Source organism: Athene noctua, chromosome 1 (genome assembly GCF_965140245.1).
Source record: "Athene noctua chromosome 1, bAthNoc1.hap1.1, whole genome shotgun sequence".
NCBI lineage: Eukaryota > Metazoa > Chordata > Aves > Strigiformes > Strigidae > Athene > Athene noctua.
Genome location: NC_134037.1, coordinates 28,559,156 through 28,577,067, shown reverse-complemented (window position 1 = coordinate 28,577,067; position 17,912 = coordinate 28,559,156). Strand labels below are relative to the sequence as shown.

General features: G+C 37.2%; 2 protein-coding genes across 5 annotated transcripts in view; one reads left to right on the top strand and one right to left on the bottom strand.

The window, feature by feature from the left end:
• HMGCLL1 (3-hydroxy-3-methylglutaryl-CoA lyase like 1) overlaps positions 1 to 17,912 on the top strand; it is a 138,101-nt gene that overhangs the window by 75,049 nt on the left and 45,140 nt on the right. For 3 of the 4 annotated variants that reach the window (XM_074895773.1, XM_074895772.1, XM_074895771.1), the window contains 2 exons: positions 3,399 to 3,524; positions 7,806 to 13,169. In XM_074895773.1, coding sequence (XP_074751874.1) covers positions 3,399 to 3,524; positions 7,806 to 7,919 — 240 coding nt within the window. In that variant the 3' untranslated portion in view covers positions 7,920 to 13,169. Of the gene's footprint in view, positions 1 to 3,398; positions 3,525 to 7,805; positions 13,170 to 17,912 lie in introns of those variants that run through there. The other variant, XM_074895770.1, reaches the window with a different exon arrangement.
• GFRAL (GDNF family receptor alpha like) overlaps positions 16,733 to 17,912 on the bottom strand; it is a 28,501-nt gene continuing 27,321 nt past the window's right edge. The window contains exons 9-10 of the mRNA XM_074922445.1: positions 17,780 to 17,861; positions 16,733 to 16,820 (exon numbers count right to left, since the gene is read on the bottom strand). Of these exons, the coding sequence (XP_074778546.1) occupies positions 16,733 to 16,820; positions 17,780 to 17,861 (170 nt within the window). The remainder of the gene's footprint in view (positions 16,821 to 17,779; positions 17,862 to 17,912) is intronic.

Genomic DNA, 17,912 nt, shown 5'->3' with positions numbered 1-17,912 from the left:
AAAGTTTGAATTAACTCAGACGAGGCTGTCTGAGAATGCTAGGATGTGCTTAATATGTATTTCATGTTACCTTTGTGTTGATGTGGTATCCCATACCATTCTATGTATTCACAAACACTTTCTATAGACAATAATAAGCAACATGTACCCCAGTGTTACAAGACTTGCACTGCAAATGTAGAATTATGGTGGTATCACAAGTGTTTGTACAAACATATCAAGAAATGAATGTGTATATATATCCAATGCCTTAGAAGACACACCCATTTAATGCTGGCAGTGTATTGTTTCTTGGTTTTTCTCACAGTGAGAGCTCTGAAGTACTGGAGCAGGCTAGTGACAGTAATATAGGTGACACCCCACAGCATTGAAATGGCAGACTTCTCTGGCTGTTTTCAAATGCTACTTTAATTGTTACCAATACAATTTAGTTGACATTTATCCCATTTTTGCACAAGGGCAAGTGTTTCATGAGATAATTCACTGGGGTTAGAAAGTGGCTGCTTATATGCTATTCAAGCTGTTTATAAGTTTGTTGATCTTCCTTACAAGTTGAACAGCTGTGATGTACCTCAGCATATTATCTTCCTGTATCTTTAATCCTCATGTTAAAGTTACTGAAAGTAAGTACGTCAAGAAGAATGCTCTAGCAGTTTTGACATAACCTGACAGCTGTTGGGAAGCTCCATGAAGGACGCTTTCTTCTACCTTTTCATGCCTGAAACAACCATTTCTGTAGAAAATCTTAAAATCAGCCTGAAAGAGCAGGCACAGCAGTGGGATGCATGCTTGTATCATTGTATCATACCAGCATGTCTACATGTGAATCTCCTTTTTCTCTTCACCAGACCTTCACTGTAGCTTAAGTCTTTCCATTAAGAGGCCTTAGGTTTGTTTCTACAGGGACACTTGCAAGCCCTGTAGACAGGGCTGCCACTGTGGAGCTTGAAGCAATGACTTCCAGAGTAAATGTATGAATCTTAGCAGCTAGTGCAAGAAGAGACAGAATTTCCAGTTGAAAACTATCATAAACACCTGTCCTCTGTGTATTGGACACAGATGTGTTGTATAACACATTTTCTGACTGGTGGGTTACACAAACAAAGTGTGTGACAAGTGACTGAAATGTGAAACATGTACTTTGGTGATTCACTCCATAATTCACAGATTAGTGTACTTTAAAGTACAATATCCCTTCTTAGAGAGTCTCGTTGTGTGAGCAATATTAAACAGTATGTCTTGCCTGTCATAGTTAGGCACCTCAGTTTCTTTGGGGACTTTATTACAGGCTTTGAGCAGCTACCTATCTTAAGATAATGTTCCCTGCCTGAGAATAGGACCTGGGACAAAGGTTTGTTGGATTACTCTTTATTATTGCCCTCCAGAAACATTGGAGCTTCAAAGAGCGTGTAAGGCCAATGATAAAAATACAGAAAGCACCATTAAAACTAGAATAAAATGCAACAAAACATTAGGGAGGTTTATTTCAGAACTAAAAAACCCCACTGATGGGTATATTCAGAAAGGGGACTTAGCAACTGCAACATCTAGGTAGATGCCTTGATGTTGCCTTTTGCCTACCTTGCCAGCTAGTTGTATGCACAGCTGTGAAGGAGAAGCTCAGTCTCCCAGCTTAGTCTTTGGGGACAGGTAGGTCCCTCAGAAGGAGAGCAACAGAAATCAGCTTGCTGTGCAGTCAGGCCTCTCAGCTGATCTTACTGACTTGCAAATGTAAGTAATAATCATGGTTCAACCTCTGAATGTCTCCAGACCCAAAGTCAGAGTACTGAAAAGTTATGTCAACACAGGAACTCCTGTCCAGAATTTGAGTGTGGTTGTACCCTGATGCAGTCAACTTGACTTCTGCTTTTAAACTTTTGGTGTATGTCTGCCTTAATTAGCCTTGGAGGGGGGAGAACCCTCAAGTGTGCTTAAGGTGGAGAGAAGCTGGTGTCTTAGAAGACCTCATGACATCTCTGCCCAATACCACTGGCTCCCTCTGATTATCTCTAGAGCCTGAATGCTTCCAAAGGCATCTAATCTTCTTCAAGTGGAAAGCTGAAGAGCTTTTGTCTGACAAGGGAGACCCAGTGTCCTGGATCACATACCTAACATGTTAAAAGAGAAAAAAAATACCTCCCAATTTTAGCTCTGTTTTAAAATCTAATCACAGAAAGAAGAAGGTGCAAGACCTTACTAAACAGATCAGTGGAAATCATGGGTTCAGTTTCTTTCCCTCCCTGACCAATCTCCCAGGGAAGGCTTTATCCCATAGGAAATTTAATAGTATCTGTTGAGCAGAGTTGGTAACTGGTTTACTGTTTGGTATCACTAATATGCTGAGACAGGATCAGGAGGGAGAAGGAGCTTGGATGCAGTATGAAGAAAATAAAAATCAGAGAACTACGAATTTAGGACTATTGACTGTTTTATCAAGTCTTCATTTAAATGAGAAAGCTTAACACTGGGCACCAAGTACTCCCTTAAAAATATTCAAAGATTGGAACCTATATCTATGGAGAACTTCCATGATACCCAACTAGGCTTTTGAATTCAGGACCGTGCTAGGGTGTGAAATTTGCTATTTATTTTGGGGGGTTGTGTTTTCTTTTAGACTAGTGAATATGAGAGTGGCTCAGACTCACCAGGATAAAGTTCTTTAAGTATTTATTTCCAGGTGATTTAACCTCATGAAATCTTTAACACATCTGCCAAAATTTAATTCTTCCTTACATTGTGGTGTTCAGTTTGGATGAAAATACCTTGTAGTCTTCCTCTAAAACAAGAACAAAAAAAAATTATTTACATGGTGTTTTCATGATCTCTAATAAAGAGGAAAGAAAAGAAAATGGGAAGAGAAGAATAGTCATTAATACCAAACACATTCTAAGAGTGTAGACGTCCCAAAATCTTTTGGATGACACATAAATCAGCTGCTAATACTAAGACTTACAACTTGCAAAGAGTTATATATATGCTTAAAATTACACATTTAAATAAAAACATTGATTGTGTTTGTTTATATGTAAGTCTTTGCAGGAATAGTTGCAGGCTACTTAAAAACATGTAGAGAGAATAAGACATAAAACTCTGGCTCTAAAACAGCAATCATCTTATCTGCCAAAATCACATGTAACAGACCATTACATTCTCTGTTCCACATCCTGTGTTTGAAGAGTCTTACCTTATAAAGATACCACGACTAATACTGTTATAAGGAATTTCCTCCAAGAAACACATCCATTTGTGGAGAAATATGTATTTTGTCCATCGTAACTAACATGTATAGACTGCTGTTTATGAATAATTGTCAGTAATACTCTGTGCTGATGTTGCATATGAATAATTGTCAATAATACTCTGTGCTGATGTTGCATTCTTGTGTTGTTATCTTCCAGATGGGAGTTGCTGTAGTGGATTCATCAGTTGCAGGCCTGGGTGGTTGTCCCTATGCAAAAGGTGCTACTGGAAATGTAGCCACAGAGGATGTGATATACATGCTTAACGGTCTGGGGATCAATACAGTAAGATATTTTTACTTTCTACTTAAGACTTTACGAAAAACTGAAATATTTTTCTAGAAAGCATGATACATACCTGACAATTACTTGTGCTGTACAATAAAATACTGGGAGCAAATAGTTTTTGCAGACTTGGTGCTTTAACATGGCTTGACACATGACACAAGTGATGCTGTCTTCACTAGCAATTTAGAGTAGAACCAGTTTATGTATTTGACAGGAATTTGGATAACCCCACTCTCACTACTGGAGCTATGAGGACCTCAGTCTCGCAACTACGGCAAGAATTGCTCTGCCTCAGTAACCACAAAAAAATCACTACTGTAGACATTGCCCCAGAAGGCTAATCAGGTCTACAGTGGAAAGACTGAACGGACCTCAGCTTTTTTCACAGAGCTTTGGATTTGGTTCATAGTGCTTATTAATTTGTTGTCACCTTTTCTGGCTTCAAAGTAGAAAGAAATGGTGGCATTTGGAGTCCAAGCACAGGCCATTGCTATTTCTCAGGTATCCACTTAATATATTTCAAAATTGTATAAAATCTATTACTGGCTAGTAGGCGTCACAGTAATTTTTATCTCCAGCCCTGTTCTCGGAGGAGAGGGCAAAGCAGCTTATCGGCACAGAGCTGCACTTTAATGAACCTTACCAGTGAGCATCCACACTTCAAGAGCACACATTTAGTATCCCTGGCTTGGCTGGCATGTTAATTATTCTGTATTCCTGGGAACCAAGTAATGCTGCCTTTTCCAGAAAATGTGCTCTTTGGTCTTCCCGTTGGTTATCATTGTTCTGGAAATGTGGCATAATGAGTTTGTACCAACTCCAGCAATACAATGACTTTACTTAGACATGGACTTTGAGAGTCAAGTTCAAAGGAGAACATATAAAGAGCTGCCCAGACTGCAGTCTATGTGGTTTGTCTGAAATGCAAAGATCTGAGTTTTTGGGGAGCTTATCACTTGTCCATAGATTGCAGTTCAATGTGGATAAAAATATAATAAAAATCATGTAATATCATAAAATATCACATAAAAATATAATGGAACTTGTTTCTGAATTGTACATCCCCTGAGCACTGTTAAAGCATGTTCAGTATCTTTCAGAGTTCACTGTAATGTTTATCTGCTTTCACGTACTTCTTGGGGAGTTCTGGATAGATGTCAGATAAATGTTTAGAAGAGGTTTAATCACAAGTGTCCACTGTAAAAGTGCACTCTGTTTTGACTGTTCATACCTGCTTTGAGATATCTTTTTTCATAAAGAAGGTGATTATTCTTTTGAAACAACACAGTTCTTTGGAACAAGGAGGAGAAATCGTGCACATTTCACTTGACATTGCAGTGCACCTTAGGCTTTTATTATAGTCTTTCCTTGGATAAAATACCCATTGACTTTTCCAACTGACTCATAGCAAAAGGAATCAATTAAATAAAATTTCCTGATTAAATGAAGTGGACCTTGTTCCAGGCTTCTTGATAAGATTTATTAATCTGTTAATGATCTGGTGTCCAACCAGGACTCTAGCTTGTTCTGAAGGTTGATACCAAATCCCATGGAGATAAGAATCTCACCATGAAACACTTAGCTCTCCTTTTGTTATTTTCATTTTAGATTATGCAATAGTAAAACACAAAGTTTTGCTTCTTGACCCTTTTCTGGCCCATTAAGGAAAGAGTGATTTACTGGCTGAGACATGGAGCCTCAAAATTATTAATTTAATATATGAGCTTTAGTCTTTGCAGTGTTGGTTGGTTTTAGTGCCATGGCCAATTCTGTAAAAACATTATTGCAAAAATCTATGATGTCTCTTTTGGTGTAATGGCACAAAATGAAATTAAAATTGCTAATGCTGTCGATTTTCAAGGAGTGATTCCTGGTGTTCTTCTTAGCTATGCACTAAATCTTTCATTTTGTTGACTGAAGTCACTTAAAGTGTCAGTCAAAGGATGGACAGTATTGAAGGGTACATTATTGAGTTCAGATTGACTAGATACATCAAAATAATAATTGATGCTTGTTCTATACTGTTCTTCAGAACATGTAACCAAGAAGTGATGCGTGAAATGAATCTCTGGCAGGCTAAATGTGAAATAGTTTTCTAGCAGAGCCCATCTACAAAGAGATTTATTGGTTGTACCATGGTAATGGATAGATAATTATGTCATAGATCATTAATGCTTATGAAACTTTGTAGAGAGACATGTACTTTCTATAAAAATAGTTTCTATATGGTTCCTATGTAATTACAGTAATCGTACTTGGTCTTACGATGCCTTCAAAGTGCATGGCAAACAATAAGCCTTTCTGAGAAGCAACTAAGTACTGTTAGCCTGACATTACTGACCCTGAAACCAAAGTACAGAGAGATAACAGACCTGGTATTTATGAATGCTGAATGACAACTGGTTAATTAAAGTCAATGGGAGTTAAAGAAATTTGCCTTCTGGCAGAAGCTTTTTTGACTTGAGGCACTTATCCAAGTGCATAGATACTATTGGAGGTACTTGTCTTTGTGTTTCATGGTTTCATTCCTTGGTGTCAAGGAATAATCCTGGATATATGGAGTGTATATCAAGTACACTTAAGTACATTTCGGAGTATCTATTTGAAGACATATTATTTTGACTCAACAACCTTACAAACAGCTGTCACTACTCTTTTCCCATCCCCATCTGTGAGTCAGGCTCATGAATGCTGGGGTTTGTGCCCTCATGGTAATCCTCTTTGGTTCACAACACTTATATAAGAAAGACTATTTAAAAGGCAGAGATGCTTGTATTCCATTTAATGAATGTGAACTGTGAACATATGTTTCTTATCAACACATATCACATTATGCAGTGTTACAGTGCTGAAAATGTGAATTTTGTATAGTTTGGGATTTTTATTTTGCCATCTTCCATAATCTAACTACCAAGTGTGTCTATGGTGGTATGTTTCTTATTTCTTCCTAGTAAAAAACCACAGATGCTGTAAGAATTTTTGAGATTGCAGTATGTGCAATAGCACTCTACAAACTAAACCTAAGTAATGGCCAATAAAGGATAAACAGAATAAACTGAAATCACCCTTGTTATAACTGTATTAGAAAGAGACAGTTATAAAAGGATGTCTTTGAACAGTATGTTTTAAACGGTACTAAATGCTAGAGCTGATTGGAATCTTTGAAGCAGGGTTTTTTTTTTTTCAAATTAAAAATGGTTTTGATTACATTTCCATGAAATAATTTCTATTCTCATTAAGATTTTTAGCCCATTCCAAGAATGAAAAAGACAAAGTTTACCATAGAACATGGAAATAGGTGCTAGATCCAATAAAAAATTAAGTATCTAAATCAGGTTTTAGTCTGAACTTTAGTGCATAAATCCGTGTTACGAAAGTGTATTTCTGATGCAATACATCTGCACTCTTTAATGTTGAGTGACACACTTCTCCCAGTTCTATGCTGGTTCTGCTCAGTGTATTGGTAGTTCAAAGTACCCTTTTGCATCCCTTCTACAGAAACTTTACTGGCTTCTAAATTCCAATCTTTGGAGGACATACTTACACCACTTGTATGATCTAACTAAAACTTCTACTATACATGAGTAAACCAGGAGACTAATAATGGTGTACTTTTTTCCTCTTTAATCAGTGATCTGATTCCATTTTAGCAATCAAGCAATACTGATACATATCAGATGTTAGTTAAAACCCAAGGAATGTGTTTTTAGCATGGGCAGATCAAGCAGCTGCAATGTTTTGCTCAGTTGTGCTAGCAGTGTAAATTGTTATGTTGTATTGAACAGAACTTCTTCAAGAAAGAGATTATATTTATTCAAGAGAATGCAGGATCCCATTTCTCACTGAACTCAGTTGCCAATGTATTTCCTCCCTTTTCCTGAGCTGCAAATGGGATATTTATAAGCATGAAGTTTCTTAGCATTGGGGGATAAATAAGTACAGCACATATGTAGATACTATTTTTCTTCCAGCTTCTTCTAGTTGTTATTCCAGTTCTTTATTCCAGATTCTTCTGAGTCAGAAAGATATTACTTGACTATTTGGTCCACTGCTGTTAGGATAAGAAATCACTCTCAAAGTGGTAGAACCTTCCAAACAACTGGAAGCTGTGGCTGTTGTGTAAGTCACAGTAACTCTGCTCATCTCCATTACTGACCTATGACATGAATCAAACCCTTTGTTTACAAAAATTAGGCCCTGGAGAAAAAAAAAGGTGAAGTTTTAAGCTTTTTCAACATGTGCATTTATTATTATTAACGTTTTTCACCTCTTTTTTAGGGAGTAAATCTTTATACAGTGATGGAAACTGGAAATTTCATCTGTACAGCTTTGAACAAGAAAACAAACTCAAAGGTTGCACAAGCTTCCTTCAATACTGGAACTATCCATTAAATGGATTTTTTTTGCAGCTTAATTACATTTGTCATCCACCCTGACCAAGGACATTTATATCATGAAAACAAATATAAAAAGACCATTTCAGCAAAGAACCAAAATAGAACCCATACACAACTTTTTATTATGGGATGAGTTATTGTACTGTACTGTCTTATCAAGAATTGTCTGATTTATAAGTAAGAAATAAGTGACTGTAGTACAGAACCCTGTGCTTGGTACTTCTACAGATGAGAAAACTGTAAAAAAGATGAGGACATTTTACCATGCTGTATGTAAACTGAAGTTTAGTTCTTTCAGGAAACTGGATAGAAGTAGTGAATACATAGTTAAGTTTTAATCAAGATGACTTTCAGAATAGTACAAATATTTGCAGTAGTTTATGAGATCCCACACTGTGTGTGGCCATTCTATTATGTGTTTTATTTATCTGAATCTTTACTTTTCATTTGTCAAGTGAGTTGTGTTATGAATATGGAGCCAAATCTGAATTCACCGTAAGAATTTTTTAGCAATAGCACTTTTTAATTTTTGTTTTGTTTAACATCTGTTAAGTTATGGATGACTTTATCTTGTTCCAAGACTTTGTGGTAAATGGCAGTCTGCCAGATCCTCCAAATCTAATGCAAATTTCCTTATTTGTTACATATGTTAAATTTGTTGTAGTTGGGTTTTTTTGTCAACTGTATTATAACCTAATTATATGAAGCCATTGGAAATTGGCAAGGTTTTCATCCATCATTCAGGGTAATAGTAGTGTAGAAGGAGATAAATTTTTGTCAAAGGTCTCATCAAGCAATTTGATTTTTTATTCTACCATCTATGAATTTACATTCTCACTTATAAGTCATGGGGTTTTGAGGATAATAATATTCTTTTGGACTAGCTTACACAAAGGGAACCACTTAACAATTTTCCTCTGTGCTCTACTGCTAGTGATACTGTTCTTTTACAGGTCTTAGTTCAGGAAGATGCCAGTGAACTGCATTGTCATTTTTAGATCAATAATGGACAAATTCAAAGAAGAGCCTTATCCTGTCTCTAAACTTTCAAATGTGCCATGAAAATATTGCTATTTTTTCAGTCTGAAACTTCAGTACTGTTACTGGTTATGTAGGATCCTTCTATAATTCTCTGTGTACTTAACCTTGATCTATATTTTTTCTGAACGTAGCCTGTTAACATGAAAATCTAAAACCCTGGAATATGATCTTTTTCCATATTCTCCATTTTCCTCCAAAATATGAAAGGTTGGGAAAAGGTAAGATGAAAGAAAGTGAAAGATAACATGTAAAGAAGGAAAAGGCTGAATAATTTTTGTCTGGAACTCAACTCTTGCCAAGTTACAGCTGAGTCTCACTTTGCCTTTGAAATTCTGAAGTGAACTTTTTTAGCCAGTATTGTAGTTTAGAATTGGCGTAGCTTAAGAAAGTCAAACTTTGCATGCCAGGTAACTCAAAGCTATAAATCTGATATAAAACCTGTATCCTGTTTATGTCATAATGACAGTCAAAACTAATCTAAACTACATTGTTTCACTCTTCTCATGGTAAGACTCAAAGAATAAGCAAAGAAATGTGTTCAGGTGAGGCAGGAAATACCTTGCCTAGCAATCCAAAATACTAGATTGCACCACCTTCTGTGGTATCTAGTAAGAAGACTTTCAGGTTCTCTTAAAGATGTGAACACCCTGATTTTCTTGACCTGCTCTGGATGCATAGTTGGATCACCACAGAAAATGCTGTCCTCATTTTCCCATGTTTCAGATGAGGCTTTGTTATTTAGAAGCCACTATTGCTCATGTATCAAAACACAAACTTTAATAAAACAGGTCTTGAACCATTCACAGGTTTTAAAATTCTGTAATGGATTAGATCCAACGAAGAAGTGAGGGATCTGCAGCAGGACTTAGGCTGTACTTAGTCTAATAATTAGTAGTTAAGCCTAGTGCCAGAATTGACATCCTAAAGACTCCCTAATTCAGGTGCCATTTACCCCTGAGGGTGACTAGCCACACTGTAATAATTTCCTGTTTAAAAATAAATTTTGTCATATGTTTAACAATAATTTCCTCTTTAGTTTGCTTCTGTGCAGGCATTGAATTAGATCATTTTGAACTGAAAGCTGCAGTTCTTGGTTAGGACCTGATGAATTTTCTTCCACCCAAGATCCTGTGAGCATGTTTAGCTGATGTGAGACTGAGCTTCTCAAAGAATGAAAGTGAAGTCACCCCTTGGAAAAAAAAGTAATTATGCAAATCACCTTTTAAATATTATCCTGAATGTTGGACTAAACAATTGATCTGAGATTAGCTTGCTACTCAGCCTGGGGAGATTGAAATGCACATTTTTTTGGCATTCTAATAAATGGATTTAACCACCTGGCTATATACAGAACAGAAAAAGAATGCACTTTTTAGTAAATCTGTATGGAGTTGTGCCACTAGGTAGGATGGAATTCAAAATTCCTGAGACCAGAAAGATCACAAGAAGAAAATGTCTCTGCAATAGATAAGAATTTTTTTCCTTGAAGATAGTGGTGAGGGCTTCAGCTGTAGGCCAAGTTAGGAAATGAACTGATACTGTCCACTTATTTGGTAAGTATACTGACTACAGCATCTTATATCTAAGTGAGTGATTTCATTACTACCACAACTTTTGCATTAAATAAAATACCTGTGTAGAACATTGACTATAGAATAAGAGAGCTAGCTCTGCTCAGTTCTTTGGGAGTTCTAGACATCTATGTTCCTAACTGCCATGAAGGATTTCTGACTTTGGCACTAGGAGACCCTTACACTCTGGGCAAGTTTTCAGATATGCCTCTGTGCATAGTGCATCTGAGGCCCCTCAGCATCTGGGCTGTGCACTTTACAGTTCTAAGTCTCTTAACTCTCCCTATGAACTGAAACAGGGTACCTATTAAATCATGGGAATAAACAACCTAAAATGCCTTGGTTCTTTACTGATCTGTTTTAGAAACTACCTGGGAGCTTGTGGAGAGCCTTGAATGCAGGCCTGTTATTCTGTAATGATGTCAGCATTGGAAAAGATGAGCAGTCACATCTGGAGCCCGTTCTTTACCCGCACGTTCAGCTTCAACCACATAGTGAGTTATAGTAATCCAGGGTGGAGGTCACAGACAAATAGATTGTTTGTCAGGATCTTTACAAGGGAGGAAGAAACATAAAGCCAGATTCAAAAAACCCCAATGTTTATATGCCAAAAAGTGCCACCTGGGATGAATTTTGGCCTGTGGGTCCAGGTGAGCAACCCCCATAAACTCCTTCTTTACTTGTAGTGTAACTGAGAATCCCTAGACATCTTATGTTCTCACTACTAAAATTTGTTAGGCACATAAAGTGATGCTGCTCTGCTTTCCTGAGCTGGCATCATTTTAACTGTGTGGAGCATTTTAATGCCTAATCTTTGGCTTCACAAAATAGGCATATACTGCCCTTAAGATCAAGAGCTAATAGAGTAGCTACGCCATGAGCATGCATCACTCACATAGGCAGCATTGAATTGAGCACATAATAAAGCAGTTGAGACTACATCCCTTCAAAAACATGGCAAGTCATGGCTTGCTGCTACTGCTCTCCAGCGCTTCTGAGTTTCTAAATCTTTATGCTTATATTCAGAGTGACCCATTGCCTGTGGTGCCTGCTCTTTTAGTCCCTATCAGTGTCCCCCACTCCATACATTACTGTCACTTCACCCTGAAGTAACCTTCTGGCTGTGGAAGGCTTGCATCCAGGTGTTTGGCTTCTATAAGCAGGTGTTCTTATTACTATGTATTATAAAACTTATATATTTGTTAAAAGGTGTCAAGAAAAAGCAAGAGTGCTGAGTCTCATGATCACACTGTTGGAATGTGGGGACATGCTATCTCCTTTTTTGGTTAATGATCCTCTGTAAATGCTGGAAAGGGGATAGTGTAAACTCTCAGAGCATGTGGGAGAGAAGAAGTAGTTACTGACTGCCCTCGCTGAGTCTTACCGGAGACAAATTAGATGTACCAAGATATTTACTTCTATGCTTTGAAGACTTTCTTCTGTAGCTCACTGTATGCAGGTCACTGCAGAGATCTCATAGAACACATGGAGATCACCTTATTTGTGCCAGGGCCATGGAGTATGTAAAATGGAGTTCCTAGGGCAGTCTTTGGGCTGCAGCCTGGTCTGAACCTGTGAAGGTTCGACAGCTGACCAGCGTCATATTGCTGTAATTTTCTTTAATACTTTCACAGTAGTTTTTCCCGTGTTGTTGTCAATAGCTAGAAAGTCAAATACTGGCTGCTTTGGCCAGTCAAGATATTATGTTTTTCTAAAGGCATGGCTGGTGTGCTTTTTTGGAGAAGTTCATCAGTGCCATTAGTAATGGGCATAATTGTTCTTCAGTGCCTTTCAGAAGACAGCAATGACATGGATCCTGTACATGGATACTGCTAATGCCTTCCAGCAGCAGCTTGCTTTGTAGTTTAAACTTTGATGTATTAGAGCAGCTTGGCTCTGGACCAGCACTTTAATGTTTCATTTTCATGTATAACCAGAGTTTATGGAAATAAGAAGTGAATATGCTGGTCTTGTGAATAAGTCCAGAGAGGCTTTGACTAATTTTTCTTTCTTAATAGCGTCATTAGAGTTAATAAAACTTTTATTATTGTATTAAGGAGTTACAAAATGAAGACTGCAAGTCTGTGAGGTAAAATTCCTCACTGTTTGGGATCAGTGCGGTTGAAATTAAATAATACTTGTCCAAAGAGTTAGTGTGGATGTATAAGATGTGCCTATTTTTTCATGGAGTTATTTTTAAGGGGTAGAACTATTGTTTACTTACTGTGATACCTGAAAATGAGCATGCTCTGCCACTGAATTTTTCTGTGATTCCTCAGCCTACCTTAAGTTCTCTTTATTGATCGTGAAAAGTCTAGAAAACTGACTAAACAGAAGAATCAGTCTGGAGAAGGGAATGAAAGACACTTGCTTTCCAGTTCCTGACTTGCTGATCAATGCTTTTCTTATGTTATATTTTTTTAAATTATTTTTCTCAGTGGTCCTGCTCTAATGTGGTGTTGATCTTCATTGCTGCTATAACACAGCAGGCAGAAGGACTACAGCCAAAGTCAACTTAGTCCTTTGAAACCAGTGTCAGAGACATATGTTTGTTAAGGAATTGTCATGCACGCTCTTGATTAAATGCATTTGTGATTTTGCAATACATGGTGTTAAAGCTGAAATAAAATCTATCTCAGTGTTTATTGAAACTGATATGCTCATGTATTACGCCAGATTCAGCAGCTCTGACAAACCAGCTCACACATACGGAATTAGCAAATATAAGCTGTCACTCTGACATGTACGTCTGTGTTGACTTTGTTACCTCATAATCCATTTGGAGTGCATTTTCTTAGAATTACCTTTTTATCAGTTGTTCCCGTGTGCTTTTATAGATGACAAATCTCTTCTAAGTTACTAGGGAAACATTTCTTCCCTCCATTAACTAAACATTAAAAGCTACAGCCAGGAATGGAGGTAGGAGTCAAAAAATTCAATGAGGCATTATCTAACTTCAGATGTTCCACTGTAGAGTAGAAATCTGTGCCCTCCTACACACTTCATGGGAGACTGAATCCTTTCAGCATGTGGTCTGAAACATCAGCGTGTTGATCGTGGAACTTTCTTGGAAAAGTCAACAGTAAAATTCCCTACCCTGTGCTACTGTTGAAGTGCCTCAGCATGAGCTGCAGTTAGTTATCTTCACCAGCTTGAATCCAACAGCTAGTATTTTCCCTGGTAGAAAGACACACATGGTCATTTTTTTGAAAGAAATGAATGGTGTTCACTCTTTAAGGCACCATCTTGGGGATTGTGTTGGTGCTGCTTCCATCCTTCTGTGTTGCTAGATTGCTCTGACATTTGTCTCAGAGTACCAGCAATTGTGCGAGATTCCCACAACAGCCTGAAAAGGCTGAATCCACACCTGTCTCTACAAGCACCCCATTCTCTCACCTCACAGTCAGGTGAGATGGTTGAAGAAGATCTTCCTTCTGAAGAATTGAAGACTCACTGTGGCAAGACAGGAGAAGCAGAAACTTGGACTTTACAGCCTTATAGCTTCAATGCTACATAAGGAACAGCTAATCCTGCATACTTATCCGAAAAACTCTTTATGCATTTAATTTGAAACAATCTTTAGATAAACTGCATAAACAATCTTGAAAGAAAAAGCTGGAATCCAGTATTCCCCCTTTCAAATGAGAGTGCTGTAAGGCTAAAATTTATGCTTTCTCCTTCTAGCCCAATCAGTCTTCATTCTTCACTTTGCAATGTCCTAGCTGCAATGGAAGGGGGATGAGTGCCACATCCTTATCCAAAATGACTTATGTCCTGGGAATCCCAAGTCATCAATGAAACTTAATTTTCCCCATCTGGGAATTAGGTGCAGATGTTTCACTTCAGAGGAAAAGATTTTAATGAAGCTCTGACAAAGATACTACTTCTTCCATCACAAAGCTGGTCATGAAGCAGTCTAATCAGGATCACTTGAATACAGATCATCCCAGCAGAAATTCCTTTATTTAATAATTAACACCTAGATACTGTTGACAGAATACAGCGTCACTAGGACATATATAGAACAAAAGAATACATTTTACATGTGTAATGGAAGGAATGTGCTTTTCCATTAAGTATTAGTCAGCTCTGATGAAAAGAGCCTGTAAAATTACAGAAGCAACACAATAGCCACTACATACCTTGCTGTCTTTCAAAGTAACTCACATACTTACCCTCAGTTTCAAATACATTTTACATACATGTGTGTGCATGTGTGTGTCTAAGCACATATAGGAGTAGTTACTAGTATTTCAGTATAAGGCAATTAAAAACCAAAAAGTATCTAAGAAAGTTACAAGAGATGTTTTTGTGATTGATGTTAAGTCTGAATATAAATGTGTCTCTTCAAATTTTGTAACACAGTGGCAACACTGCATCACTGTTTTTTGAAGTCAGACTGAAAACCAACCCAGGATTCACTTCATATATATGTATTTCCTATATAAAGAAATTTTTTTATCCAACACCGATGAGAATATTCTCAACAGTATTTTCAGTTAGAACTTTTTCCTCTTCACAGTTTTAAGATGTAGACTATTAATATAATACTTTCAAAATATCTACATGGTGGGAGATAAACTAAATGCTACAAATTGCTGGACTGATAAAGGAGATTGTTTTGATTAACAAACAAATCAACTTCGCACTTTTCTGTTATATTTTTGTCCAAAGGTGAATTTAGTAATGAGATTGAATTTAGTAATGCTGATTTAGTAATGACATGCATTTGATTGCAAAACAAGAAGGAAATTTTGGTTTTATGGAGATCCTATAGAAAGAAAGAAAAAAAATCATGTTGTAATAACTGTTAAAAATTTCTAAAACTCTCCCCAGTAGAATTGCACACCTAAGATTTTTCTCTCACACTAAATCATTTCACAAACTACCAAAGCCAGAAGAAAAGTCACACTGAAGAGTAGATATTCCTGCTCTTCTGATGATATCATAAATTTCTAGCCCTAGATCTGAATTGGTCATGGTCAAAACTGAATTTGCTGAATTCAGTGGAACCAGTATTTCATTCCTGATACTGTTTGTTGTGTGAGCTATGTTTAGTGGGAATTCAGACACAATTCAAATTAATCGAAATCAAAACAAAATTAATTCATCAAATGTTATCATAACAAGACAATATGTATGCTACTCATGGTAACAGTTGTATAAGAAATGCCAGTCCATTATCCTGTGCTGACCAGAACCAGATTGTTACAAAGATATAACAAAGGCAACTAATTGCTAGCAAAACAACTCAGCTACAGGAAGAAATCCAGAACTCATAGCCATAAAGTGGGATCCAGAGTGGTGTGTTAGGGACCATGGCTCCCAGTACAGTGCACGGGGAGAATTAGGCACTTCAGGTATTGCCTAGAGACAATGGATAGGAAACACAGATGGTGAGATGGGTCATAACTTCTCTCTCAAAAATTAGGCACTTCAGCCTCAAGCAAGTGGCTTTCTCCACTGGGAATTTAGATCACAAAATGCTTTCTAAGTGCTTTCTAAAATTACTGTTTTAAGATTGGCAAGGCTCACTAATTTCCTTTTGAACATATTGGAGGAGAAAGACTTTCAGCAACAAGAAAACACTTTCAGCAACAACATACTGGGGTCAAAGCATTAGCCCAGCTAGTCAGAGTTTAATTCCTTTTCATACTGAAATGGGTTGTAATCGAGATCTCCTCCTACCCCACCAAATGCTCCACCATCAAACTACAGGCAGCCTACCTGTGACTGCCGCCTTACAAATATCGCATCAGGTACTTGGTACCTGGGAACGTAGTGTACAAAACTACCACGTATGTACTTTTTAACAGCTCTCCAAAATTCTTCTGAGTGGATTTTTTTCCTTTCTGCCACATGAGTTCAGATCAGAAGGGTTGGGTTTCAAAGATTTCCACTGCTAGGCAGATGCCTGCTGATACAACATTTATACCATTGTCATGTGCATCTAAAGATACAGGAAATGTGCAGCTCAGGACAGATCTGTGAACCTACGCAAATGAGAGAGACTGCCATTCTAATTTTTTAGCTTGTTAATGTTTAATATGTATTAATAAATATAAAAATCTTTTTTATGCTCAACTACAAAATTCCATAATTTATAGTAGGTTTTCTAATATATATTTTATTATAGCATATGTACAACAGGCTAGCTTTCAAGAATAGCCTTAAAAAGCATAAGCAACAGAGTAGTTCATCTGTGGCTTTTATAATGGACCATAAAAGTTTCAGAAGAATGGTCTGGCGAGGGACTTCTTGACTCATGTTTTGTTCTGCAGGCTCTGAAAACAAAGAATGTGCATGTATTTAACAATAAACTATACAGCTTTTGGTTTGAACTCTGGCTTAATTGAAATCAGTGGCAAAATTCCCCTCTTTTTATGATGAACACTGTGGTATAAAATCATTCCCTTCATTGTTATTAATGTACTGTTTTTTCTTCCATCCCTGGTATTCTTTAAATCTGAGTTTTATTTATATGCTGATATTCCTGTAACTGCAAACCTAAAGAGAAAGCCTCTGTTCCCATATATCCTTGACTTGCCTTTTGCATTTTTCTCCATGATTCTTCTTTGATCTGCCTCTGAATTTAATAATGAAATTTGACTCAATATCCCTCCCACTATATATAGCTCCTGCTACATCATGTTCTGTTACCTATCATCTGACAGCATAATTCTTGAAATCTGGCCATTTAATTTGGTCCAAGAAAATGTGTCATTTAAGAAAAGGCCACGTTCATTTGACTAAGTGAATGCACATTTCTGTTTTCTTACCAAGCATTGGTGTATGGGCAGTTTCTCATACTGTGTGTGTGGGAATGTTTACAGAATCCTATCAGCAAAAATGGTGTTTGGCAAGATTATTAACTACAATAGCAGCATTCACGGTTCAGTTTCTAAATATGTTATAATGCTGAATATTCTCATTTCCTTTCTGCATTACCTCTGCCTGCTACAGGGCTAGGAAGGTAGAATTCAGATTTCACCTTCCCCTGACATGGGACAGGAAATGAAACCTCCTGAAGTCTGGGATCTCTGCATGAATGGAGGGCATTGTAGATACGCATCGTATTTCACTCTTTCTTGCTGACACCAGCAATGTCAGTTCTTTCCATCACTGGGGCAACTGGACTGTTTTAAAGACAATCGCAGTGCCAACCTCTTAACTAAGTCAAAACATTTTATTTTCTGCTTTTCCAATTTCCTAGAACCAATGATTAATATGTCTATCAAATTACCTGATCTTTAGGAGAGTCAACAGGACTATTCCTAGAATGAGAACTACGCAGGAGGAATAGGCAATAATGTAGACTGTTTCACCTATAAGTAAAAAACAGAAAGCAGACCTGAAACATTTACTTCTTTCTGAAT